This window comes from Prionailurus bengalensis, chromosome B4 (genome assembly GCF_016509475.1).
Source record: "Prionailurus bengalensis isolate Pbe53 chromosome B4, Fcat_Pben_1.1_paternal_pri, whole genome shotgun sequence".
NCBI lineage: Eukaryota > Metazoa > Chordata > Mammalia > Carnivora > Felidae > Prionailurus > Prionailurus bengalensis.
Genome location: NC_057358.1, coordinates 40,827,850 through 40,855,536, shown reverse-complemented (window position 1 = coordinate 40,855,536; position 27,687 = coordinate 40,827,850). Strand labels below are relative to the sequence as shown.

Below are 27,687 nucleotides of genomic sequence, written 5' to 3'. Positions count from 1 at the left end.
AGATTATGACACCCATCATCTGAAGGGGCTCCTGCTCGTGGCTCCACTCCCAGTGTGCGTGCGTGTGTTCATGCGTGTGTATATAGCGGCTGAGACCCTCTTCCCCCCTGGCTAACCAAGGCTGTGAGGAGATGTGGCCTTTTTCTTAGGGACATCCCAGTTCCCCTCCCATCAGTGCCTCAATTCCTCTGTGTCCTGGGTTTTCTGTCACCTGAAGCTGCTTTGCCTCTTTTGTCTCTTCCTCTCACAGATATCCCCCTGCTCCCTGGCTCCCCACGCCGGCTGAGCCCTAGGGCAGTGGCCAGAGGTGGCCAGGGCCCCAAACGTGGCCAGCAATACCTCAAGGTTCCCGGTTCCCAAGCCCCAGGTCCGCAGGGCAGTTCTGACCATGACCGAGATTCTGGCCTGCCCTCCGGTGGAGGGAGCTCCTGTGGCAGCTCGGTGAGTGCTGGGGTGGGGTAAAGGCTGGCCCTGTTGGGGGCCCAAAGGGAGCCTCTTGACTGAGACACTCTCCACCTGGGGGGCAGGGGTTTGTGTGTGTGTGTGTGTGTGTGTGTGTGTGTGTGTGAGAGAGAGAGAGAGAGAGAGAGAGAGAGAGATCTCCAGGGTTTTTCTTAGGGCCTTTTCCTCTCTCTCTCCAAGTCATGGTGGCACAGTGTCCCGACAATGCTGGAGTCTTGTGGTCAGAGGACAGGGAGAGGGAGGTGTGAGGCCACGTGAGCCCACCTGTTGGTCTGCAGACTCCTTGGCTCCCCTCACAGGTCTGAGGAACCAGACCTCTGCCGTGGTGGCTCCAAGGCTCTCCCCTGTGGCTGGCGCTTCATCTGGTTGCCCAGGTGACCTCCCAGGTGGCTGCAGAGGCAGCTGGGTACCAAACCAGTAATAAACAGGGAGACGCCCAAAGGGAGGGAGGCAGGTCCCTCGCCTGCTCCGCCTTGTTCTTTCCCCTCCTCTTCTCTCAACCTCCCACCTCCAGGCTGGTCGGGAGCAGAAGTCAGTCCCCCTGCTGCCGTCCCCACTGGTGGCTGCAGAGGAGGAGGAGGAGGATGTGGGGCTGTGAAGGGGCATAGTGTAGAGTGAATCCCCGTGGGGTGGGGCCGGGGTGGGCCGGGTGACAAGAAACTGGCCCTTGTTCCAATGGATCCAGAGAACTTGCCAGTGAGTAATCTGTGTGTATAAGCGTGCATGCGTTTGTAGGCAGGCCGGCGGATCTGCAAGGAGATGAGTGTGCGTGGGTGTGTTACCGTGCATGTGGAGGGCTGCGTGTGCCAGAGTGCACTTGTGCACAGATGGGTGCAGGAGAGCTGGTGCAGAGGTGCTGTGTGTCGATGCTGTGTGTGCGTGTGCAGGGGTGGCTCATGGCTCTGGTGTGCAGGCAGGTGCAGAAGCACAGGGCTTCGCTGCTGCACGTGTCGTCTGTGCATGTGAGCATACATGTGTGCACGGATGCCAGGGCAGGAGTGAAGGCATCAGTGTCCAGGCTGTGGACATGTGGGTGGAGGGCTGAGTGGGCTGGGTATGGTGGAAGGACTTAGGCCACTGTGTCCTTTCACTGGGCCTGAGGGCCTTGCCTCTTAGTCCACTGCCCTGGGCCCAGAGCACATGGTCAGCCTCCTCCATCTCACACTCCTCCTCACTGGCCCTCGCTGTCTCTGTCCTGTTCTCTCCGGCCAGGTCATCAATAACTACCTGGACGCCAACGAGCCAGTGTCCTCGGAGGCCCGTCTGAGCCGCATGCACTTCCATGACAACCAGAGGAAGGTCGATTATGTGCTCGCCTACCATTACCGGAAACGCGGGGTGCACCCTGGCCATGGCTCCCCTGGCCCCTCGCTGGCGATTGTCTCCAATGGGGAGACAGGCAAGGAACCTCGTGCTGGTGGCCACGGTGACATTGAACTGGGACCACTTGATGCCCTGGAGGAGGAGAGGAAGGAACAGCGGGAGGAGTTTGAGCACAACCTGATGGAGGCCGGGCTCGAGCTCGAGAAGGATGTGGAGGTGAGGCTGGGCAGGTGGTAAAGGGTCGTGGGATGGGATGGCCTTGCAGGACTGGGGCCCTGGTGACCAGTGTCACCTGCTGGGAGTGTTGGCTTTGTTCTGGCAGGTGGCGTGGTTTTTTTTTTTTTTTTTTTAAATCTGATGAGCATACAAGATTTTCTTGTTCAAAGACTTGAGGAAGAGCATTGGTATAGCTGGTGCCTCTGCCTAGGGGAGTCCCAGGTGGTGAAGGCAGTGATGGTGATGTCCAGCCTGTTCCGTGGGCATTGGCCTAGAGATTGGAGGCAAGATATTTCTGCCTTGCCTTGGTTTCTTCAAATGGTTTCCTTGGAATGAAGACCCAGATTGCCTTTGCAACTTTGGATCAAATTCCTCTCTAGGGCATATACTTCACTAAGGAATGTGCTTGCCTGAGGCCCTCTGAGGGAGATGATTAATTGGAAACTGAACATTGGACATATTTTATCAACTTGTGAGCTACATATATTCTCACCCCTGGTCAGTAGCAGCCTAAAGGAATCCATGGAAGTCCGTTTATCTACATATCCATCTGTCCATCCGACCATCCATTCTTGGATCCATCCATCCATTCATTTCTTCATATCACAGTGATCCTTTAAAGATGACTTGGCCTAACCATCCCCTCTGAACTCATCTTCTACCCCTCCCACCTTCCTGTACCTCCTCCAGCCCATTGGCATTATCTTGGTTGTGTGTTGGTCACCCTTACCTCAGGGCCTTTGCACTGATTGCCCCCTCTGCCTTGGGCACCCTTCGTAGACCTGGGCATGCTCAGTCCCTCACTTCAGACCTCTGCCTAAATGTCACCTCTTTCCAGACATCTTCGTGACCATCCTAGCTAAAATACTCCCACCCTATCACTCTGTTCCTTGACCATGCTTTACTTTTCTTCATCACACTTGGCACTGCTACCTGAAACAACATAATAGATTTGTTTTTTTATCTGTGCCCCAACCAGCTTCATGAAGGCAGGGGTCTTGTTTGGTTCACTTCTGCATCCTCAGCACTCAGGACAGAGTCTGAACAGTAAAGTCATGTAGTTGAATAAATAAGTGATCTCCCTGAATCTCAGGTTCCTCATCTGCAAAATAGGCAAATGCCCTGCTGGACTGTAGGTTTACATGCCCCAGCAATTGATGGGCAGTGAAAACATCTGGCACAATGTGCAATACATAGTAGGTGCTCAATAAATGCTCCTTAGTATTATTTTAAATATGAGTCATGCTGAGGGGTGGGGTGCCATTCTCATTAGAAACCTGTTTTGTAGGACTCAAGTTAATACTGTCCCCAAACTGGACAGGACTGCCGGGGGTCATTCATCCATTTCTCTGTCTCCAGGAGGGATGGCATGCGGCTCGGCTCAGACCCTTGCCCTGCTGATGTGTGCTGCCTATCTAGACTCTCAAAGTAGGAGCTGCTTCTCTCCTTGTTCTTTCCACCAATGCAGGAAGATTGTACTCTTTTAGGACTCATTGGGGCTCCCTTGATTTTCCCTTTTTGAAACCCAAAGTTCACTTGATGAATTGGGTCTGGTGGGAAGGTTTTTCAGGTGGTAATGTGTTTTGAAGACCATGCAAGGAGCTTGGCACCACCACTGTGGACACACCTGTCTTTGGGTGTCAGGGAGCAGAGGCCTGGACCTTGTTCAGCCACTTAGTTGGGGCACAGCATCATGCTCAAGAGGGTGGGCTCTTTACACAGATGTTCACATCCCAGGTCTGGCATCCAAGTTTCCATGTCTGTAAAAAGGGGGTAGCGATGTATTCTTCAGGAGGTTGTTTGAAGAGGAAAACAAGAGAAGTAAATTAAGTACTTAGGACAGTAATAGTGCATGTCACTACTGTTATTAATTAGAGTTGCCAGATTTAGCAGATTCCAAGATGGCTAGTTACATTTGAATGTCAGATCAACAGCAAATCCGTTTTTAGCATACGTATGTCCCATGCAATATTTGGGATATATATGCCTAATACTAAAAAAATTATTTGTTGCTGATCTGAAATTCGAATATAACTGCCCTGGCAACTCTTACGACTATTCTATCACTGCCCAGCTTTGCTGCCCACCAGCAGGTTCCATTTAGGTTTACCTGGCTTTGGCTGGGAATTCGGAGGACCCAGAAATAGCTCTTGGGACTGACCAGTGTTAGATGGGGGCATGGAGTGTGTCCTGGATGGTCATCCCTGGTCTGCAACCAGCACAAAGCGCCAACCTCCACACCCCCGGCCCCCCACCCCAGCTTCAAAGCCTGTTTAACTCTTTTGCCTCACGAGGCCCCTCCAGGTCACTCAGCAACCCAGAGCCCCCTCCACTCATGGTGGCCTTTGTGACCTACTCTCCTACAGTTTTGTCTCTCTCTCTCTCTCTCTTTTCTGAAAATTAATCATTGTTAGTTTTGGGACCTCTGATGCAAAGCGTTAAGTTAATGGCACTTGTCAGTCATGGCACATTATCACCATTGGCGTACAGGGAGGACCCTCACGTCATGTACTTGAACGCCCGCCTTGGTACTTGCCTGTTCCCTCCACAGGCAGTCGTTCCAGTGCAGTATGTTCCTGGGGGAGTGGATGGTGCTGTTCTTGCTTTTTAAATTTTTTTAATGTTTTAATTTTTTAAATTTTTGTTAAATATAATTTATTGTCAAATTGGTTTCCATACAACACCCAGTGCTCATCCCAGCAAGTGCCCTGGCGCTGTTCTTGCTTTATGCAAGTTTTTCATTTAAAAAGCAGACTTTATTGTTTAGAACAGTTTCAGATTTACAGAAAAATTGGATGGAGAGTTTCCATCTACTCCGTACCCAGTTTCCTCTACTATTAACATCTATATTAATATGGTACTTTCTTTTCTTTTCTTTTCTTTCTTTCTTTCTTTCTTTCTTTCTTTCTTTCTTTCTTTCTTTCTTTCTTTCTTTCTTTCTTTCTTTCTTTCTTTCTTTCTTTCTTTCTTTCTTTCTTTCTTTCTTGAGAGAGGGAGAGGGAGAGGGAGAATCTTAAGCAGACTCCATGCCCAGCATGGAGATCAATCTCACGACCATGAGATCATGACTTGAGCCAACACTTAACCGACTGAGCCATCCAGGTGCCCCTGCATTAATATGGTACCTTTATCACAATTAATGAACTAGTATTGATATACTATCATTAACTAAAATCTCTACTTTATTCAGATTTATTTAGCTTCTACCTCCTATCCTTTTTCTGTGCCGGATCGCATCCCAGATGCCACATTACGTATAGGTATCCTGCCTCCTTAGGCTCCGCTGGCTGTGATGGTTTCTTGAAACTGTACATGTTTTTAATTTACCTAGGAGGTACCCTGTTTTACAGCTCATTCTATTCCTGACTTTCCCTCTCGGCCCTGTATTTTGGGATCCTTTGCGTTCTGCATGCGCATCTAACCCAGTTTTCCTAATGGATGAGCAAGTTGCCGTCACCACAGTTACCCGATGACTTCCCCCAGCATGATGGGCACCCACGTGGCCTCCTACCGTGTGTCACCCCAACAAGATTGAGAAGGAATTGTCACCTCCTTCAGGGCCAGCAGTCCTTGATCTTCTCTGGTTCCCTCTCGCGCCCCTCCCCTGTGATGCCATGTTGGTGCCAAACACTGGCTGGAGCTTCATTAGCCGGAGACCCCAAGCACCTCTCCTGGGGGCCTATGGGGGCCTGCAGAGCTCTCCTGTGAGTCAGGATGCTCAGTCTTTGTCATGAGCTAGCAGCCTGGAGCTGGCACCTCCCGGGAGCAGGGCCGTGGCTTGGCTGCACCTGAAGGCAGCTTGGAGGGTGAGTGTGGTGGTCCCATCTGCTCAGCTACCCCTGCCCGTCTGGGCCCCGCTGTCTTTTAGGCTCTGGTTTCAATTCGATTTTAAGATAAATGGAGAGGAAATGGGTTTGTATCAGAGACCCATTAGAAACTATTCACTTAGCCTTATAGATCAAAAGAACTTTGTGTCCATCAAATTCTAGTTGATTGACTATCACAGGAGTCATTTCCGCCCCGGGTGGCCGAGTGAATTTTACACAGGATAATGATTGGTGCATGCCTTCTGTTTGGTGCTCTGCATTTTCAGTCAGTGGGTGTAGTTCCATGTATGGACATTGTTCATGTCTTAAAGGCTGTTTAGTATTTATCAGGTGACAGTGTGCATATATGTTTTCTTATGTGTAGCCATCTGATGAGATTTCATTTGAAGAGGTTGTGCTGGAGATGCCTGTGGGTGGCAGAGATGCCTGCACCCTCACTGCCAATTTGGATTCATGAGAGCGACCTGTCTAGAGACGGGCATCACTGCCGAGTGGGAGGGTAATGCGAGCATTTGAGGGATTTACCCACCCAGGGCCTCCAGACAGGGCTGTGGAGCCGGGGGGCTGACTGAGGCCTTCTGTGACACACCTCCTCCTACCCTTCTGTGACACACCTCCTCCTACCCTGTCCCAAACCTCCTGCCCTGACCCAGACAGCCAGAAGGACAGAGGCAGAGACTCAGATGAACAAGGGGCACCAGGGGGCATCCCAGAGCGAGGCGCAGTGCTAGGCATGTGGCAGGCCTGGGGGCGGGGGGCATTTGTGGACTTAGGGTGTAAAGGTCCTCGCCCACACTGCAGGCCCTGAGATTCTAGCAGGCACGGCCCACGACTCCCTCTGTGTGGATAGCTGGACCTTCCAAACTGGGAATGGAGGAGAGGGCATTGACAGGGAGGCTAGGGGCCGCCTTGCTTGGGGCTAGCTCCCCTGGGATTAGGGCACCAGAGAACCGATAGTAGAAGCTGCCTTTATTCAGCCTGGTCTGGCATCTCCAACAAGTCCCTGGGCTGCTTCTGGCAGAGCCAGGCCTGGAAGGGGCACGGTGCCAGCTGGGAGGCACCAGGAGGTGGTGCTCTCCTCTCTGACTTGGTGTCAGGTGGGAGCCCAGGACCGACCAAATCCCTTCCCTCTCTACAGAGAGGGGACCCCTCCCCACCAGCCTTAGAATGACCCTGACACCTGACTGTTCACCTTAGAGCCCTGGATGTCTGATATCTAACCCAAATTACTGCATGGAGCCAGAGAAATGGGCTGGGGGACATCTGGGGTGTAGGATGTCAAGATCTCCCAGGAAGGCTGATTTAGGGGAAAAGATGTGGGCCAAGAATATCAGAATGTCTTCTCACTTTCTTAAAGCCAGAGGCCACTGTTTCTTGACCTTTGTCATCACCTCCTGTTCCCACTTCCTTTTCAGAAGAGTTTTTATACTTCTGATTAAACAGTGCGTCCTCCTAGGCCCCTGGATGGAGCTGGGGTGACTTTGGGAAATTTGCTCTCTATCATTAGTCTGTGGTTTAAAGGGAGGAACCCAACTTTCCTGAATGCCTTCAGTGTGCCTCCTAACGTGGATCTCACTTTCACTTGTGCTCCCTCATTTCGTCTTTGGGACTATCCTGCCAGGCGGCTGTTATCTTCATCTTTTGAAGGAACCAGGCTGAGAGGCTAGTGGCTCCATCACGGTGACACCTACTTCGAGATCCAACTGAGGTTCGAACTCCATCTGAGGGTCTGGGGTCTTTGTTGCACCAGAGATGCCTGCCAAGCCCTCGACAGCGCTTTCCTAGTCTTCCTTCCTCAGAATTCTGAGAGGAGAGGCTCCTGCGAACACAGGCAAAATACAAATGTGGAGCTAATGACGCCCCAGTCCGTGCTGTTTCTCGGTGATGGCTGCTGCGCTCCCCCGGGTGTGGGTAGCGGTCACGCTGCTGTTGACTTGTGCTAATGACTGAGGAAAATGTGCTGATTTCCCCCTGGCTTTGTGTGTGTTCCTGTCCCACGTGCCCCACCCTGAAGCCGCACGCGGGAGCCTTAGGCTTCTCACCTGCCTCTCTCTCCTACCCTAAGGGATCTTCAGGGGACACAACAAAGACAGGCCCCAGCAACCCCTGCCCCTGGGGCTGCACAGCTGAGCGGAGCAGAGCCTCCACAAGGCTGGTTGGATCTCATCTCCGAGGGGGAGGCCTCTCGGCAGCCTGGGGGTGGAGTACAGAGAAAAGTGAGGAGGGGAAGTCAGGCCCCCCCAAAACTGGGTAGATGTTAACTTTTCCAAAGAGTTAACAAAAATGGACACTCAGTATTCTTGCTTGATGCTAATGGCGACCCTGCTGAGGTGGCGCAAGCGGCCGTTGTCCCTTGTCCGAGCCGGCGTCAGGCTGGTGAGGAGCAGACCTGTGCCTTGCAACTGCTCCCCCTGTTCTCTTAAAATGACTCTCCAGGGGTGACATTTAGTCTACACAGTCGCCCATCCGGAGGCGAGCACCGTCCGGGTCGTGAAAGAGTTCGGGCAGTGGGTCTGGTGAAAAGCAGGCAGGGGGTTTCAGCAGCAGAGGACAGGAGCTGGGGTGTGGCCCTCTCTCGTGTCCTTCATGTCTGGTGTCTTCCATCTGTTGACCAGGGCTTCTAGAGGTCTCTAGAATTCCTCCAAAGGGGCTGGAAGGAGTGTCCAGCCTTTGATTTGCCAGTCCCACCGCACAGGACAGAGGGCAAGGGTCAGTGACTGGCCTGGCTGAGGGCCTCTGGCCTGTGTGCCACCTTAGCTGGCTGTGTGTCTTGCTGGTTTTCTGTTACCAGGTGCAGCCGGTGATGTATGAGAAAATGCAATCATAGGATATTAGAGCAGGAAGGGCTTTGGATCATTTCTTTCAATTCCGTCAGAGAACAGGGCCTAAAGTTGGGAGGACATGGCTTGTACAAGGTCACACTGCTAGGTAATGTCTTACATAAATGAAACACTGATGATAGAGAGTCTGTGCCGACAAGCAGGTCAAGGGGGACTGATTTCCTTCTGGTAGCTCTGTCTTCCTTGGAGCTGAGTTACTGTCTTCCCGCAGGGCTGGGGTCTGACCGGTGCTCCTGGTTTGACCTGTCGCACCAGGGTCCTTGGCCAGTGCCTGTTCTGACTTCAGACACGGTGCTGGTTGTTACATATTTTGAGTATCCCTTGTGCTTTCTTCTATCATTTATGTGTGCCTCTGCACTTGGTCATGGAAAAGTTGGTCTCTATCCTGCTAATTAATCTTGCCTCTTCAGGGCAGTGCTAGATGGTTTGGGCCCTGAGACAGGCATGGAGAAGGAAGGCCACCCTCCGTTTGTCAGTTGATAAGTTCGAGGTCTTTGTGGACCAGAGGCTGCTTGGAAAGTCACTTCAACTGTAAAGACACGCAAGGGATCAGCTCCAGGGGAGGCCTGCCAGACTCTGTTCCTGCCACCCTCTCCTGCCTCTCATTTAGCACATGTTGACTGAGCGCCTACAGGTGCCACATCCTGGGAGCTGATGAAACATGTGACTAAGATGTGGTCCTTGCCTTCGAGGACCTTGTAGTCTATTAGGGGATGCTGACCTGATTGCAGAGAGTCACCTAAAGTCTATCTAAAAAAGCAGTAAGAGAGGGTACCAGGAGAGTGACAGATGGTCTGGGTGACCCCAAGTCCTCTGTCTGCTTGGAAGCTCTCAGCTGGCTCACCTTTCCTTTCTCTTCCCCGATGCTTGGGTCCTTACAGAAGTGAGGGGGCTGAGTCTTCTATTCTTATCAGGTCTCTGGGCAGGATTCACCCTCTGCACGCTGAGCTGCTGGAGGATGCTGTGCAAGTTAGAAGTTTTGCTGAAATGGGTGTTGCATGTGGAAGGGTCTTTCTTTGAGCCTTCCAGGTCTGGAGACACTTGGTAGTTGTATCTGATGCTTGGTATGTGGTGAGGTTGGTTCTGGGGCCACTTCAGCCTTAAGTGTCTCCTTCTTCCTGCAGGCAGGGTCTCCCAGCCACCCTAGGTCAGCTCATCTGGGTGCCCCAGTGCCTCATCTCTGATGACTCTGGGGCTCTGAGGCAGCATAGGGAGCTCTGAAACCTTGGGAGTTTTGTGAATAGAATTCAGGGGCAGAATTCATAAACCTGGATGCTAGAAAATTGTACTTTATTTTTATTTTATTCCAACACTTAACTGGAACTTAGTGTTTACTTCAATTAAGGACACAGGCACAAAGCTACATTACTACGAGTTCCTGTGAGTTTGTCGCTGATAGAAATCACACATGGATTTCTGTCGCATTATATAGTTGTTGCACAAAGCTCCAAAAGCACGGATCCTCATGTTCAGTTTAGGGGTGCCTGGGTGGCTCAGTCGGCTAAATGTCCGACTTCGGCTCAGGTCATGATCTTCCAGTTCGTGGGTTCGGGCCCATGTCAGGCTCTGTGCTGACAGTTCAGAGCCTGGAGCCTGCTTTGGTTTCTGTGTTCAACTCTCTCTCTGCCCCTCCCCCACTCATGCTCTGTTTCTCTCAAAAATAAATAAACATTAAATAAATTGAAATTATGACAGTTTTGGGTTGTGCTGCTAGGTCTTGCTATTTATTGTGTTGATAAAGAAACAGGTATATGATTATATCATGAGTTTATGCTTAAATACTTTTTTATAAGTTTATTTATTTATTTTGAGAGAGAGAGAAGGAGAGAGAACCAGTGAGGGGGGCTGGAGAGAGAGGGGACAGAGGATCCGAAGAGGGCTCTCTGCTGTGCCCAATGTGGGGCTCGAACTCACGAACTGTGAGATCATGACCTGAGCTAAAGTCAGACACTTAACCATCTGAGCCATCCAGGCGCCCCTTAAATATTTTAATAACTATATTTCTATATACTTAGTCTCCTCATTATTCTGTATAATTATTTTACACATCTAAAAATATTCTGCGGAGGGGTCTATAGCTGGTCTTTAGCTGACCATCTTAGGGCTCCAAGGCCCAAAAAAGGTTATGAAACCGTGAACATAACCTCTAAGACTGAGGAGAAGCTTCAGGCAGTGAGTGGTGGTCCTGTCTGGCTGCTGTGGGGATCCTTCCCCACATGGAGGCCACATGGGGATGCCCACCAGCTGCTGTCTGGAGACTGTCTGGTTCAGAGAAGGTTCCTGGGGAGTCCTGAGGCAGGGGCATGATTTGAGGGGCATGTGAACAGAACACACTTGTGACATCCCCTGAGCCCCTCCCTGCTGCTGCCGCTGCTACTTCGGGCCTGCGTGGTTAATTGCATTTGGAAGTATGTGGTTTAGTCCATAATATGCTTGAACTCAGGAAGGACCTGGAGAGGAAGGAGGATTGGGCTGAGTACCAGAGACCTGCGTTCTAGGTTCTGTTCTACCACCAGCTGGTTTCTTTCTGGACCTTGACTTCCCCATCTGGAAAAGGAGAAGGTTGGGCATCATCAGGGATTCTCAAACAGTGTACTTGAGAGTGCTCGCTTTCCATGACTTAGACTGATGTAGTCTATGCTAACATAAAAATTGCTACTGTTTTCTCAATTTACTGGAAAGTTGCAGTGATAAAGATGATTTTCTCAATTTAAAATTGTTCTTTTCCTTAAACCTTTGGCGGCTGTTACTCCTTGTCTGCCAGTAAGTACTTGTTGAGGGCAGAGGAAGTGGATGAGAAGTAACAAGAATATTAATGTTAGGAAAACTTAGAATTGGCCGATCATGTTTAATTTTACAACTTAGGTTTGGTTGTGGGTGTTTGTTGCCCATCCTGTGAGTCCTTCCACTAAAATTGGTCTTGGTTTGAATGTTTGAAGGACTTTTATGAAGGGTGTTCTAACAGCTCTTATGGGGCTCCACGGCCCCTGTGGATTCAGGCAGTTGTCAACATATGGCACCCGGTGGTGCAGTCTGCTAAGAAGGCTGACCCTTGTTCTGGATGAGCAAAGGGCGAGTAGATTGGTGGGTCTGAGCAGGATGATGGCTTTTCCGCAGGGGAGATAATGCTCATGTTTACATCAGGCTGCAAACAAAAGCAACAGTGCCCCTGATGTGTTCCCAGCCTTCCCTGTTCTGTGCATCATGACTGTGAGGAGGACGAAGTGATAGTAACTTGGAAGCAAAAGGATGAAGAGATGGTAGGGTTGTTAGCTGTGTCATTGTCTTTTGGAATAGACAGTGCTCTGTGGAGACCCTACCTTCCCTCATCCCTCCATCCCTCTTGGCTTGGAGGTCAGCTAAGGCAAGAGTGTTGTGAATCTCCCCAGCAAGATTCATAGAGATTGCCATTTTTGGTCCAATGGCTTCCAGGAAGTCCTGGGTGCATTGTGATGTCTTCTGGAACGTGTTCACCATCCCTTGATCATTGCTGGTTTGGGGTTCTCATCTGCTGCACCCCAGTGCGCTGTGGATAGTAGCCGGACTCCCCATCCAGCTCAGCAGTCCAAGGGGCCAGGTGACCACTGGCATTCTTGTAACTGTCTCGTTGAGTTTCCACTTGGGGATCCCTCCATTGCTGTCAGGTGTCAAAGGGTGGAGTATCTCTGGCTGTGAATGTTTTAGCTAAAGCTAAAGCTGTGTTTCTCCCTCCCTCTGAACTCGTCCAGCCCAGGGAACTTACACTTAGCTCATCCACAGGCCCTCGGAGGGTCGAGGCTTCCCTGGCTGCAGAGAGGGCCTGTGGCATTTTAGCACCTTTTCAGGAACAGGAAGTCAGAAGGAGTGGAATTTGATGGGTATGTTGGTCTGTTGTGTTGTCTTTGTCAAGTGCAGACACAGGAACCCGAAGGCTTTGGAGCTGAAGCCCCAGAGCCCTCAGAGTTTGTGTGGGTTCGTGGTTGGCTCCTTGCCAGACCACCCGCCCACGGTTACGGCGTTGTGTGTGTTGCTATGTACTGTTCTCACTGTGCACCGTGGAGTTGAGGGGGTGCATTCGGACCAGCTCACACCATGGCCTGTGAGCACGGCCTGGGTGTCCCAGCTCTGCTAGCAGAACAGTTTGGAAGACCAGTGGCCGTCAGTAGGAGTTACTTCGTGCAGGTCACCTGGACTTGCCCGGCAGCAGAATGTAGTGGGGAGAACTTTGTGTGTGGAGGGCCACAAATGGGACTCACTGACCTGTGCTTTTGTGCACGTTTGTCAGCCATGCTGGGTCTCTTTTCTTATTTGAGATGGGTAGGCAGCACCCTCCACAGGTGAACATACTTCCTAAACTGTAGGCTGTCAGAAAATGAAGTGTCCTTGTTTTCACCGTCCTTTGTAGGGATCATGTGGGGTTTCCTCTTTGCCAGTGGGCCCGAGTTGGCTCTCCCACCTGTCCACGTTTCTGCTTTAATTTTCCAATTTTTTACCCTCCCTATGAGCTGAGCTGAATTTTCTGTCCATATTCTGAACGCATGAAGGTATCCCCAAAGGGAGGAGGAGGTGCGGGAAGTTTACTGTCGAGCTGGGAAACGAGACCTCCTCATGCAGGCACATGTGCTCACTGCGTCTCTTCTGGACTGGAGAGTCTCACAGCACTGGTTCTGAATACCGTGGTCGTGATCCTGAATACCACTGCTGACCAGTGTCAGGAGTTTACTCTCTCTACTCTTATTTGCTGGATTGTTTTTGCTAAATTGGCTCACTTTTTAAACTTAAATTTATTTTATTTTATTTAAATTTGTTTAAAGTTTATTTATTTATTTTGAGACAGAGAGAGAGCAAGCATGCGGTGATGGGAGGGGCAAAGAGAGAGGAAGAAAGAGGGAATCCCAAGCAGGCTCGCACTAACAGCTTGGAGCCCGATGCCGGGCTTGAACTCATGAACTGTGAGATCATGACCTGAGCTGGTATTAAAGAGTCAGACGCTTAACCGACTGAGCTACCTAGGTGCCCCGTTTAAAAAAAAAAAATTATGTTTGTTTATTTATTTATTTTGAGAGAGAGAGTGCCAGCAGGGGAGGGGCAGAGAGAGAGAGAGGGAGAGGGAGAGATAGAATCCCAAGTAAGCCTTGCACTGTCAGCACAGAACCCGACACTGGCCTTGAACTCACGAACCATGAGATCATGACCTGAGCTGAAATGAAAGATCAGACACTTAACTGACTGAGCCACCCAGATGCCCCTTAAATTTATTTTAAAAGGAAATACCATATCCTTATCATAGAGAACCAGTATCACTGGCCAAGAAATAGACAGTAATGCAAAAATAAACCACAGAAAAAAACAAATAACGCCATTCATTTCTGGCTGGATGCAGCAGCTGTGGAAGATCTTAGGCCATTGGGGGTGGGGGGTACTGCTCACTCTTTCTTGAGAAGGAGGCTTAGCAAGTGTTGGAGAGGTTAAAGGTGTATTGGCATCTGAGACTTTATCTTTGCATGAAAGTTAGAAAGAGGCTCACTTTTGCACTATTTAAAAATGCTATTTGATGCTCTGTTGTGTCTGTTCACTGTTTGATGCTCCTTATTCTGTACTTGGGCAACATCACCCAAGCACTTAGGATAGCCTCTGAACTTCACTTGTTCCTGGATCGACTGAAGACTTTGAGAACAGGGACTGTGTTTCATTCTTTCTTTGTTCTTTTGGACAATGTCTGGCACATAGTAAGTGCTCAACAGTGTTTGTTGAATTGATTCAACGCACAATGTGTAGCGAGAAAGTACACTGTAGAGCCGAGGGGAGGGAGAGATCCACAAAAGTTAGGCTTGGCAGGGAAGGCTTTCCAGAGATGGGGCGCTCTCTGCAACCCAGCCCCGCCCCTCTTCCAGCAGGGAACCTGTCCCTTCACTCTTCCTGGGGAGTCCCCTCCCAGTTCCTGTTTCTCCTTCTTGGTTCCCTCACCTCCTTCCCCAACCAGGGAAGAAAATGTGACAGCAGGCTGCCTCCCCCTCAGATCCACCTACCCTGAGGAGAGGTGGGTGGTCAGGAGACTTGTGGGTATGCCTGAGCCCTTACAGGCCACCCTCGGGCCCAGTGTTGAGGGGGGTTTGGTGCCCTGAGCCCCGGGGGTTATCAGCTGTCCTTTTCTGTCTTTCCATCCTCCTTCCTCTCTAGCTGTCTCCCTCTTCTTTCTTCTAGCAGCCTCTAGCTCTCCTCTGGTGGGCACCTCCCACAATGCCACAGACCACTGTGTTGAAGCCCTTGGTGGTGGTTGTGTTTATGCCAGGATACTCTCTGTGATATGATTATCCAGTCCTCTAGAAAAAGACGCAGGTCCTGTTTGCTGTGGACACTGTGGCAGGAGCTGCCCATGTGACCCATGGCCATGCTCCGAAGGCCCCTCTGGCATCAGGACCCCACTTTCATCCAGTCACTGTTGGGCTCAGTGTTGCCGGTGTTGGGGGGGGGGTACCTGTTCTCTCCCTCCTGCCATGGGAATCTGGACCATTCCCTCCCTGGGCATCTTGCTGCTGCCTTCCAAGTTATTCTTAATGAGCACAATGACTTCTGTGCTAGGTACATCAAGTAACTCATTTAGTCTTGGTAACAACCCTCTGTAGTATTTACCACTACTGCCCCCTCTTTTGTAGATAAGGAAACTGAAGTTACCTAACTTGGTCAGGGTCCAACGGCTAGTGTCAGGGAGGGATACAGACAGACCCGGAGTCTGAGCTCTCGGTCACTGTGGTGTCCCACCCCTCCAGGGATAATGCTCTGTCATCTGAGCTTGGTGTGAGGAGAGGGTGGCCATATTCTCACCATTGGGATTTCCAGCAGCTAAAGCAGGTTCAGGAGAGGAAAAGGTAGCCTCTGGACTTGAGATTATTCTGCTTACCTCTTTGCTCCCTGTTGGGCACACCTGTCTTCCATCCTGTCTGTCTGGGGAGGTTGTGGGTTGGGGAACAGTTGCATCCTGTGGACACCTTTTAGTTACAAGGTTTGTAATTTGTGTTTATGGCAAGAATTGGTCTGCTCAGGGGCACCTGGGTGGTTCAGTCAGTTAAGAGTCCGACTTCGGCTCAGGTCATGGTCTCACGGTTCGTAAGTTCGAGCCCCATGTTGGGCTCTGTGCTGATAGTGCAGAGCCTGGAGCCTGCTTCACATTCTGTGTGTCTCTCTCTGTGCCTCTCCCCTACTTGTGGGTAGCATCCCCCCCACTCTCTCTCAAAAGTAAATAAATAAACATAAAGAATATTAAAAAAAAAAAAAAGAATCCATCTGCTCAGGGCTGGCCCTGAGGCCATTAGATGGGCGTGGAGGCAGTAGGCAGGGGCGAGAGGCAGCAGGGTTTGTCAGGAGGGTGAGGCTGGGGAGGGACATGGCAAGAGCTGGAGAGCACGTGGGGTGCTGTGGGGCGTCGGGGCAGTGTGGCATCCAGAGCTTCTCGGGACCCCAGCAGGGAGGACATTGAGCCGGGCTGGAAGCTTCTCTGTGGAGCAGGGTTGGGATGATCCCTAGGTGTGTGTGCTGCCCTTTCCTGCCTTCAGGCACCAGAGTGGGTATGGGGGACCAGGAGGCGTTGGTCTTGAGCGTGCTTTTTCTGTGCATTTTCTGTGGCTTCTCCCCGTCTGGTTTCTCCATCACTCTACATCCTTTATGTGGACTGTCCGGTCTTTCCTTCAGACCCTTCATGTAACCCTGCTTTGAAGCCGCTACACTTGAATAGGGATCAAAGCTTCAGGCTTTTGGGCACCAGCAGGTGGAGCGAGGCTCTGGAAATCACACCATACTGGCTCTTTCTTTTTTTCAAGGACCATGGCCCCAGACCGGCCTCCCTCCTTCCTTTACCCCAGCTGTCCTAAGCCGCTTACCTTACAGCCTAATGCTGTAACAGCCAGGCACCGTTTGAGATGGAATGCCCTTTAAGCGCGAAGGCTTCTGTTCTGATCTGGGATGAAGGACGTGGTCAGTACATCTGGGGAGGTCAGTGTTTAATGAAGAAACAGAAGGCAGACAGTTTTTTCAGGGTCATGCAGGATGGCCCCTGTAAATGTGCAGGTTTATTCCATGTGTGGCTACTTATGGAGGGTGAGTGGTTAATCTGCCCACAGCCTCCTGCATTCTGGGTCATTCCCTCCTGCTGTTAGGATGCTCAGGAAATGGAAGCTAATTCAGTCATTAATCTTAGCCTAAGCCAAGCTGAATCAGACAGATATGCTAGGATCTCCCTCTCTCAGACCCAGAGTGTAACACCCTCCAGGACCAAAGGGCTGTGGTTTATCTGCACCACCCCTCAGCTTCACTGGTTTGGGTGATTGCAAATTGCACAGACCTCGTCGGCATATGTATGTAGATACACATTCTTACTGTCTTGCTTGGAACCAGGGAGGGCAGGGCTGGAAGATTTCCTGAGGGAGAAAGTTCTGATGTAAGCAGAGTTGGAATGCCAGACTTCATCTGAATCCCAGCTCAGCCACTAAGCGATGTATAAGCTTGGGCAAGCCGTATGATGTCTCCTGTCACTTTAGTTTTCTAATTGGATCTCTTCGAGTTGTTTTGAAGAAACATCTGGCACATTGTGGGTAATATTTGTCAAGGAAACAAGTGATTCAGTGAGATGACATACCCCAAAGTGCTTGAGAGCCGTGCCTGGCATATGCCCGAGATTCAGTTTCCTTGTTATTCTAGTTCCTTGATCTCGGATCCAGAGATCCCTAAAACACTTCTGTCTTTTGCTGACCTCTAGGCTGACCTGTCTGTACATGAGATGTAGTCTCCCATCCAGATGACATCCATCTGTCTTCTGGTCTGGCTTCATGGACCAGCAGGAGACTCTAACACCTGCCTGTTGTCCCAATGCCCTGAGGAGCCAGCCCCTCTTTAAAAGGCTTTTTTTTTCTTTTCTTCTTTTTGGAGTCTCTGGAAATCTCTCTCAAAAGCTAAGACCCAGTATCAAATACCTCACCAGAAGGCTGACTGGTCGCCAGGAAGGCTCACCTGGAATCAAACAGACCTTCACATTCCCGGGCCTGTGACTAGATCTTTAATCTTTGTGCCCTGGTTTGGGCTAGCAGTCTACCCTGATTTTAAAATCCTCATTGAACTTTAAGCATTTTAATGTAACTTGTTATAGTAAGTCCAGTTAAAATTTTTAAAATTTGTTTATTTATTTTGAGAGAGAGGGAGAGAAAGAGAGAGAGAGAGAGACAGAGAGTACACATACACACAAATGGGGGAGAGGGAGAGACAGAAACCCAAAGCCTCATGCAGGGCTCGAACTCCCGAACTGTGAGATCACGACCTGAGCCGAGATCAAGAGTTGGATGCTTAACTGACCACATCACCAAGGTGCCCCAGTAAGTCCATTTTTAAAGTGAAAAATCAGTGCAATTTTTCTGCTTTCTAAATCTGGACTTTCAAATCTCAAGTTTGAAGGGAGGCACACCGTACCTTCTTGCTGTGCTTTGCTGAGAACAGCTATGCACTGTATAGCTCCAAGCACATTCTAGCCTCTTATCCTACCAGAGGAAGAGAGAATATAAATTGGCTCTTTTTCTTGCTTGTGTGGTATCGTAGAACTCAAGAGGGAAGTTCTTCTTGGTGTCTAACCTAACTCCCTCCAGAGCAACCATGTGTTGGTGAAGGAGCCGGTCAGATGGCATGCATTTGATTGGCCCCGCTGGGTCTCATGTACATGTCTCATGTCTCCAGAGCCTCATTTTGAAGCTCCCGTGTCCCAGGCAGTGGAGCCAGTAGGAGGATTGGAAAATATCTTCCTTTTGGGCCTGAGGAGGAGAGAGTCTGACAATCTGCAGATTGGAGCTCTTTTCCCAGCTTTGTCTCAGACTCAGGACAGTCGTATGACTTTTCCCAGATCTTGAATTTCAGTGTTTTTGGCTGGTTTGGGTTCCTCCATCCTCTGTCTCCTGTGACACCAATAAGCAGGTCCGCTCACTGTTTCCTGAAGATTCACATTTTCCTCGGTGGGCTGCATGAGATATCTGGAGGTCATCTTGTCCATGCCCCTGCCTCTGGAACAGGCTTCTCGTGTCCCTGTCCTTCAAACATCTTCCTAGAGACTTCTCCATCGTTTCAGATAATATCTCCCTATACTTTAGGGACAAGGTTCTTTCTAGAGTCTGACTTAAACCTCTCTTGCTGCCATCTCAGTCCCTTGGTCCACCTAGTCCTGGCCTCTAGAGAGGCGCAGTACAGCTGCTTGGCCCCGCCCCTGTTCCTTCCTTGTTCTTGTTGGGGTATCACCTCCGTGCATCCAGCTCGTGAATCCCCCAGCAATTTCTTTGTCACTAGATCACATTGCAAGCTCCTGTCCAAATGCTGTCTGGCCGCTTCCTGTTCCAGGCATCTCCCTCCCACCTGAGTATTTGTGTTTCTGATTATTTATCCCCAGATGCAGCAGCCACATTTTTCCAGGTTGAATCTGCTCGTTGTTACTTCCTGCCTGGGTTTGCTAACATCTCCAGGTCCCTTTTGCAGCCTCTACCGCACGGGCTTGCTGGGCTGCGTGCAGCCCTCGGAAAGCAAACCACCAATGGAGCGGGCTCTGGGCTGGGGAGAGCCGGTTCTTCTGCTGAGAGGGGCCCCACCCCTCTGAAGTCAAGGCTCTCCCCAGGAGGACATCTGAATTGATGAACACAGAAAGCCATCGAGCGCTGCCAGCAGGGGGACGACCTACCCCGAGACCTGTCCCAGCTGTTCGGCTTTCTCTTAGTCTCCTGAGCCGAGAACAAGGGGACGCCTTCCTGCCCTCTTGGCCTTGGCTCTGTCCAAACAGCCATCACCAGTTCTAATTAAATACTCAGCAGATGAAGCCACCGAGTCCCGCCGGATGAGGGGGTTGGGGCCATTTCCTGTCCAGGTAGGGGCCTGGGCCAGGATGGCAGGGGCCACAAGTTAAATGCAGAGGAAGAGTGAATGCTCCCCCCATTTTTTTTTTTTTTTTTTGGAAAAGGGAGGGTTTATTTTATTTTATTGTAAACCCGATGACTCAGAATGTCAGAGTTGCAAGGGACCTTTGAGAGTCTTTAATGCTCGTCTCATTTTACAGGTGGAGGCCCATGGAAGTTTGGTAACTTTCTCCAATTCCCAGAAGCGTTACAAATTGTCCTCTGCTCCCTAGATGGGTGCTCACTACTAAGCATGGAAAGTTAAGTCTCTCTCAGTGAGGAGGGGCTCAGAAACAGATGCCTGTCCAAACAACCTTGTCTTCCTCCTGCTGTATCTTGCCTCACTCTTTACCTTGACCCAGAGCTAGAAGGTGATGTCGGGTGCAGTGGTACCTCTCTAGCCTCCCAAGGTTCTCGGTTTACCATGATTAAATTGAGGTCCAGGAGTGTGAATGAGGGTGAGTGGGATGGCTGCTCCAAGAGATTGTCAGAACTTGAGTGACCTGCGAAGGGGGTTGGCTGGGGCGGTGGGGGTGGGGGTGGGGAGAAAGCTGTTAAAGACAGAACTCCTGCATCCTGCTCCCCGTCCCAGTGCTTTCTCCCTATCCCCGGACAGCTTCTGAGTTTTGAGCATGTTGCTGTTTAGGAGGCTTCCTCAGAAGATGCTGATGAATTTGGAGTGATTTTAAAATTCAACTGGGGAAATAAACAGCTGCAGCTTGAAACACAGACACACACACACTGTGCTGCCGTGTCTCCCTCCTTCCCAGTCTAGGAAAAGCACACACACCCAAGCCATGTAGAAACACAGAAACCCATGTGGATGGGCTGAAGGAGGACTGCAGAGGGAGAGGGATTAGCTCTTGGCATATATCGTACCAGGAGACTGCGTGGTCTCAAGAACATGCGTCTGGAACCCTAGAGACCTTTGCATCCCTGGTGTGTGGGAACTCTTTGCAAGGCAGAGCTGGTTTTCTTTTCTGAAAACCTTCCACTCCCCTCGGGAAGGGGGAGGAGAAAGGGAACAGGCATTCGTTTTTTGTTTTGTTTTGTTTTGTTGTTGTTTTTTAAATATTTATTCATTTTTGGGAGAGCACAAGTAAGGAAGGGGGGGTCAGAGGATCCGAAGTGGGCTCTGCTTTGACAGGCTGACAGCAGTGAGCCCGATGTGGGGGTTGAACTCACGAACCTGCAAGATCATGACCTGAGCCAAAGTCAGATGTTCAGAGCCACCCAGGTGCCCTGGGAACAAGCATTTGTGTGGTCACCCAAGTATATATTCATATTCTCTTAAAGCTATTGTGGGGTAGTAGTTATTGTGAAATTATTCCTATTTTATAGAAACTGAGGCTCTCAGAGATGAAACGAAGCTCCATTTCAGTGCCATGCACTGAACGTGCATGCCATGACACATGCTGCCACCTTATTCTCATGGGTTCTGACTGAAGATCCCAGAATCCATGGTCTTTGAGGGACCAAGCGATTTTGGGGGATAGCTGCTAACCCACTGCATGTGTCTTTTTCCTTCTCTGAAGATGGAACTCATGCGACTTGGCTACTTGGCTGAGTTGTTAGAATTCCTAATAACATGAAGTCTGTAATCCTCTGAGCTGTGATCAGAAATGACTGTTAGGGGAGCCTGGGAGGCTCAGTCAGTTGAGCGTCCGACTCTTTGGTTTTGGCTCAGGTCATGATCCCAGAGTTGTGGGATTGAACCCTGCATCTGGCTCCTCACTGAATATGGAGTCTGTTTAAGATCCTCTCTCCCTCTCTCTCCCTGTCTCCCTGTCTCCCTGTCTCCTTCTCTCCCTTTCCCTCTCTCTCTCTCTCTCTCTCTCCTTCTCCCCTTCCCTCACTCCCTCCCCACTGCCCCTCCCCTGCTTGGTGCCTGGACTCCCTCCCTTCTTCCCTTTCTCTCTCTCTCTAAAAAAAGAAATGACTGTTAAAGAGAGATTTGCTGGCTTCTAACCTGGAAGCACCATCCAAAGGGGTTGTTTTAAGTAGTCTACTGTGTCTCTCTCATGTACAGGCACAGTAGGGCAGAATGTGAAGTCCCAGCTCAGGCAGAGAGCAGGGGAGTCTCTCCCACCCTAGGAAGAGACAGCAAGCTTCTTGGCTGCCGCTTGCTTTTACATGCCCACCCTTTTTCCCCCTGTCCTTGGGAACCCCTCTTTCAACCCTGTTACCCCTCCAGTTATCACCTGCTCGCTCCTCTTCTTCACAGCCAGGCTTAAAGAAACCTTCCTGTTGAAGTGTAACATATATCAGAAAAGCGTACGTGCACAAATTGTAAGTGTAGGACTTGATGAATTATCACCAAGTGGATCCATGTGTGTGACACCACCCAGATGAAGAAATATAACATTTCCAGCTCTCCAGAACCCCCCTTGGGCCTCTGCCCAGTCACGGGCCCCTGTCCAAAGGTCACCATAACTACTTCTATGTTCAGGAGTGAGTGTTGCCTGTTTTTGAACTTTATGTAAATGGAATCATTTGGTATATACTTAGTGCCTCATTTTTTTTTTTCCCCTCAACATTAAGTATGTGATGTTCGTCTGTATTATGTGTAGTGGTGGTTTATTCACTAGTATAAGGGCATTTATTTCATTTGAGTGTACCACAATTTACTTACTCAGTCTCCTGTCAGTGGACATTGTTTTCTGCTTTAAGCTATGAATAGTGTTGCTTTGACTGTTCTTTTACAAATCTTTTGGTGAATGCACGGGGGAGAGGAGCAGAGGGAGAAAGAGAGAGAGAATCTTGTGTAGCCCAATGTGGGACTTGATCCCACGACCCTGGGATCATGACCTGAGCCAAAATCAAGAGTCAGATGCTCAACCGACTGAGCCACTCAGGCGCCCCTTGGTGAATGTACTTCTGATGGGTATTCTTTGTGGGGGGAAGTGCTGGGTCATATGGTAGATATGTTTGTTTAACTTTAGTAGACACAACTGACCAGTTTCCAAAGTTTTTGTGTTAATTTATACTCTCCATTAGCAGTGTACAGGAGTTCCAGTTTCTCCACATACTTGGCAACTCCTGGCGTTGTCAGTCATTTTAACTTCAGCCATTCTTGCTACATACATAGTGGTGTCTGAGTGTGGTTTTGATTTTCATTTTCTGATGGCTAATGAGATAAAAACCTTTTCACATGTATTTTTCCCCTAGCCATTGGATATTCTCTTTTGTGAAGTGCTTGTTCATGTCTTTCAGCCATTTTAAGAGATGAATTGTCTGCCTTTTTCTCATTGATTTGAAGGAGTTCTTCATATGTTCTTGGTATGAGTCTTGTGCTGAGTATCTGTTTTCCAAATATCTTTTTTCCACTCTGTGGTATTCCTTTCCTTCTTCATTTGTGCCTTTTGGTGGATAGAGTTTCTTAATTTTATTCTAGTCTAATTTATTGATCTTTTCCTTATGATTAGTGTTTTTTGTGTTCTGTTTGAGAAATCATCACCTTTAAAGTACAAGTTGTGAGTATATTTTTTAATGTTATCTTCCAGAACTTTATTGGTTAACAATTCACTTTTGGACTATAGTCCACATAAAGTTGATTTTTTTCTTATGTGTGTGGCATGTTTGTGAGTCAAGATTAATTTTTTTCTCCACATGGATGTCTCATTGACCCAACAATGTTTGTTGAAAGAACCGTCCTTTCCTGTGGCTCTGCAGTGTTCCATGTCATCAAACAAGTGTGTGTGGCTGCTTCTGGATTCTCTATTTTATTCTGTGGTTTTGTTCGACTGTATTTGTGCTAATACCTCCTTGTTGTAAACGTTGCACTTTATGTTAGGTATTTCACAGCCCTTCAGAGTTTTTTGTTTTTGTTTTTGTTTTACATTTTCTGTTTTTTTTTTTTAAATCTTTTTATCTTAAGCAAGCTCCTTCAGTCTGACTTCTCTTCCTGCCACTGTGCCCCAAATGGCCCCCTGTGGGCCATAGATGACTGTCCCCCTATGGTTGGTGCTAAAACGTAACAGATATTTTAGTTCTCAGCTTCCTTAACCTTATAGCAACATTCAGAAGAGCTGACCTTTCCTTCCTGTTTGAAACACTATCTAAGCCGATGCCATGCTTTCCCGATTTCCCTCCTACTTCTCTGGCCACCTCCTCTCAGTCTTCTTGGCTGGGTTATTCTGCTGGATTATTATTTTAATACTTTTTGATTTTTGATTTTATGTTTTTAATTTGAGAGAGAGTGCACACATGTGTATGAGCAGGGGAGGGGCAGAGGGAGAGAGAGAGAGAGAATCCCAAGTGTAGAGCCTGATGCAGGGCTTGATCCCACGACCCTGGGATCATGACCTAGTGAAATCAAGAGTCAAACACTCAACCGAATAAGCCACCCAGGCTGCCCCAGGGTTATTATTTAAATGTTGGGCTGCTTTGAATCTCATTTCTAGGCTCCCTTTTCTCATTTTACAGTTACTCCCACGATGATTTATTTCCAACATTTCTGCTGCCGTCTTCATGTTAAGAGAACTCCTGAACTTATATCTCCACTTAGAATTTTCTTCAGAGCTTGAAATCCTGGATTATCTCAATCAGAGTTTTTCCCCTTGTCGTTCTCTTCCTGAATTATTTTTTTAACCCGGAATGTTTTATTATCCTACCTTCCTTATGTACTCAGATCCCCTCCAGTTGGGGCTTCAGGCAAGGGATTTCTTTGAAATTTAGTTGCCCAAAATAATTAATTGGGGGTATTTCTCTAATTCACTAGGAAGCTGAGAGAATTACCCAGTTTATTTCTGTCAGTTTCTTTGTTCTCTTAAGAAACAGGTAATATCCCTACGAAGTGTTGGTTGTCAACCCTCCTAGGTTTCTGTGAAGCACTCCTCATCTTCGGTGTTACTCTTTTCATCTTCATTTTGACATATAGAATGGTAGAGCTTCAAAGGAGGGGAAGACGAAGGCACAGAAATGCCAAGTGATTCCTCCCACCACAACTGGTAGGCAGCAAGGCCCTCAGTTTTTTCCATCAGACTCCCCTCACAAGGACCATTGGTGATTCTCAAAAACCAGATGTCCAGTCTCCAGCCTTGATTACTAGTCCAGGGGTGGGAAAGAGCTGCCCCTTTTACCCTGCTGGGGAATTGACAAACAGGCTTATTTATTTGTTCATTGCTTATGTCCCATGATTCTCCTGATAATCACTTTAGAACTTTTTTTAGGCCGAAATCATCCCCTGTATCTCTTAAAGCTGGAGATACAGTGTCATAGGGACTACTAATCAGGATGTCAATTAGATTGAAAGATCTTTTTTGTGTGTTTGTATATGTAGGTGGTCCATTTCTTCTCAAATTTGAGCATTATCAGAGTCACCTGAAGAGCTTATTTAGGACTATGTTTCTCTGTATGTTTTGATTAGCAGTTGCTCTAGGAATTACAGTAGATACGCTTATGTTTTTATAGTCTATTCAGAATCAGTGTTTTACCACTTCAAGGTGAGTGCACAAACCTTACCATCTCATAAGTCCCTTCCTGCTTTGTCTCGTCATTTTCTTATGTAACTACGGTGACATCTATTGAAAAATGTGTCAGAAATGTTATAGTTTTTATTTTAACTACTAAACATATTTTTAAAAATCAAGAAGAATAGAATGGTGTATTTCATTTACTTAGATATTTACCATTTTTGTGGGTCTTTCTTCATTCCTGATGTTCTAAGTTTCCCTTATGTCTGAGGACTTGCCTTTAGCAGTGCTTTTATTGTTGACAGGAAGTTATATTGTTTTCTTTCATCTGAGAGCCCTTTATTTTAACCTTCATTCGCGAATGACATTTCCACAGGATAGAGAATTCTGGGTTAATTGTTCTTTTCGGTCTGTATTTACAAAATGTTCTTCTGCTGTTTTCTGGCCTTCTCGTTTCCTGGTGAGAAATCTGTACTCATTCAGATAGTTGTTTCCTGTTTACCTTTAGTATTTTTTTTTATCTTTGTCATTAGTTTTGTCAACAATTGATTATGATATGTGTGAGGATGGATTTCTTTGGATTTATTCTGTTTGGGATTTTCTGGGCTTCTGGAATCCGTACGTTTCTATCTTTCACCAGATTTGGGAGGAAGTTTTCAGTTATTAAAAAAATTTCTTTTCTGCACTGAACTCACTCTTTTGTCTTTCTGGGAGGTTTGGTGGCATTAATGTTAGATCGTTTTGGTAATGTCCTATAGGTCTCTGAGGTCCTGTTTTTCTCTCTGTTGTTCAGATTGGATAATTTCTTTTTAATTTAATTTTTTTATTACTCAAAAGAGATTCATTGTAAAATGTAGCTTTCTGACTCTGTGCTTGTGGCTTCAACATTTTCACAATGATTTTCTGCTCCTCAGTAAGGAAAGCACACTTGATCCTGTCATGAACACACTTAGCACGCATGGAACCATCATGGACCCCGCTGGCATGTTTTCTTGTTTTAGACAACCTCATAAGAACTTTAGGTCTCCCAGCACAGACTCCTTGAAGTTGGCCTGGATACACGTCACATGCAGATTTTAGGGCTTTCTTAATCTCCTTGGTGTAAAGGTAAACGATTCTATTACCAGGGGTTCAGGATAGCCTAGTTTTGTTAGAGGCTGCTTTGTAGGACAGCCTATGATGACATGTCAAATGCTGGACCATTCTGAATGCTTATGGATGCCGTCCCCCTGGAAGAGAGCCAGACTGGATCATTTCTATTGATTTTTTGAAGGATTCTCTTTCTTCTGTCACCCTCATTCTGCTATTGAGCCCATCAGTGAGCTTTTGATTTTGATTATTGTATTTTTTTTCCTGGAACTTCTATTGGGTTCATTTTTATGTCTTCTGTGTTTTTTTTTTTTTTTTTTGGCTGAAATTTTCTATTTATTTCAAGAGTGTCCCTTTCTGAGGCATTTTTATAGTAGCTACTTAAAGTAGCTTAAAGGTGTTTGCCAGGTATTTAGTATCTTTGCTGTGTTGGAGTTGGCATCTGTTGCCTTTTCCCATAAAATCATTTTCTGTTTCTTTGCGTGCTCAATAATTTCTGAGCGCGTCCTGGACATTTTCAATATTATTAGATGTTGGGTCCTGTTTAAATCCTATTTGTGTTTTAGCAGGCACTTGATCTGCCTGGGAGGCTGCAAGTTCTGAGCAGTCCTCTGTGGACCGTGGTTTCAATATCAGTTTCATTTTTAAAGCCTTGTGCTGTTTGGATCTGTCCCGCAGATGCTCCCAGGTGGCTAGTTTGGAACATGGGCAGTGGTCTACCACGTAGTTCAGTGTTTATGTAGCCTGCTGTTTAGGGTCAGATGCATGTGCCTAGAGCCCAGGGGTGAGCGAAGGAGTTCATGAACAGCTTTATGGGGACGGTTTGCTGTGCTCCTCCCTCTCCGTGATCTTTTTGTACCTTCCAGTTTTCCAACGTCCCCTTTGTCACCTTTTCTCCAGAAACCTTGGGATTTGCTTACCCTCTTCTGCCGCATATTTCCCACAATTGCATCTGTATCTGGGTCAACCGGTGGGAGAACAGAGAGAGAGAGAAACAGCAACAGGGGTTTGCTCCACCCTCTTGGGGGCACAGCCCCTCTGTTCAGGGGAGAAGGTTCCTTTCCCTTAGACTTCTAGAGGCCTGTGGGCTAGGGTGCCAAAGCATAGAGAAAAGAAAAAAAATGGGGGTTTGCTTCCCTTCTCTCTGAGTGTTGAGGTTCCCCCTTTTTTTTTTTTTTTTAAATTTCTCAAGCCAACACTAGAGGGCTTCTCTTGGGGCTCTCTGCCGTGCTGGTGGTGCCCACCTCTGGCTTTTGGACTGCCTTGGCTCTAAGCGGGGGGATACCGAAGGAGAAAAACACCAGTTTGGTGTTAGTTTGAGGAGCTCCCTAGTTCCTCAGTCTGCCTACTACTGTTTATCTTTCAGAATTCTCGAGTTGCTGCTCCATACCTTCTGTTCAGGTTTCGTAGCTGTGTTCAGAAGAAAAGATGCAGGGAACATGCTTATGTCCTCTTACCTGGAACTGAGACTCCTGGAAGGCTTGTTTAGAGCACAGCTTTCTGGCCCCCACGCTGAGAGTTTCTCTCATTCCATTAGTCTCAGGGCTGGAGAATTTGTACCCCTAACAAGCTCCCAGAAGCTGCTGATGCTGCTTGTCCCAGAACCACATTTTGAGAACCACTG

General features: G+C 48.3%; 1 protein-coding gene and 1 pseudogene across 4 annotated transcripts in view; one reads left to right on the top strand and one right to left on the bottom strand.

The window, feature by feature from the left end:
- ANO2 (anoctamin 2) overlaps positions 1-27,687 on the top strand; it is a 339,542-nt gene that overhangs the window by 21,712 nt on the left and 290,143 nt on the right. For all 4 annotated transcript variants that reach the window (XM_043564318.1, XM_043564316.1, XM_043564317.1 and 1 more), the window contains exons 2-3: positions 251-441; positions 1,675-2,001. In XM_043564318.1, the coding sequence (XP_043420253.1) occupies positions 251-441; positions 1,675-2,001 (518 nt within the window). The remainder of the gene's footprint in view (positions 1-250; positions 442-1,674; positions 2,002-27,687) is intronic.
- LOC122473703 lies at positions 25,794-26,282 on the bottom strand (annotated as a pseudogene).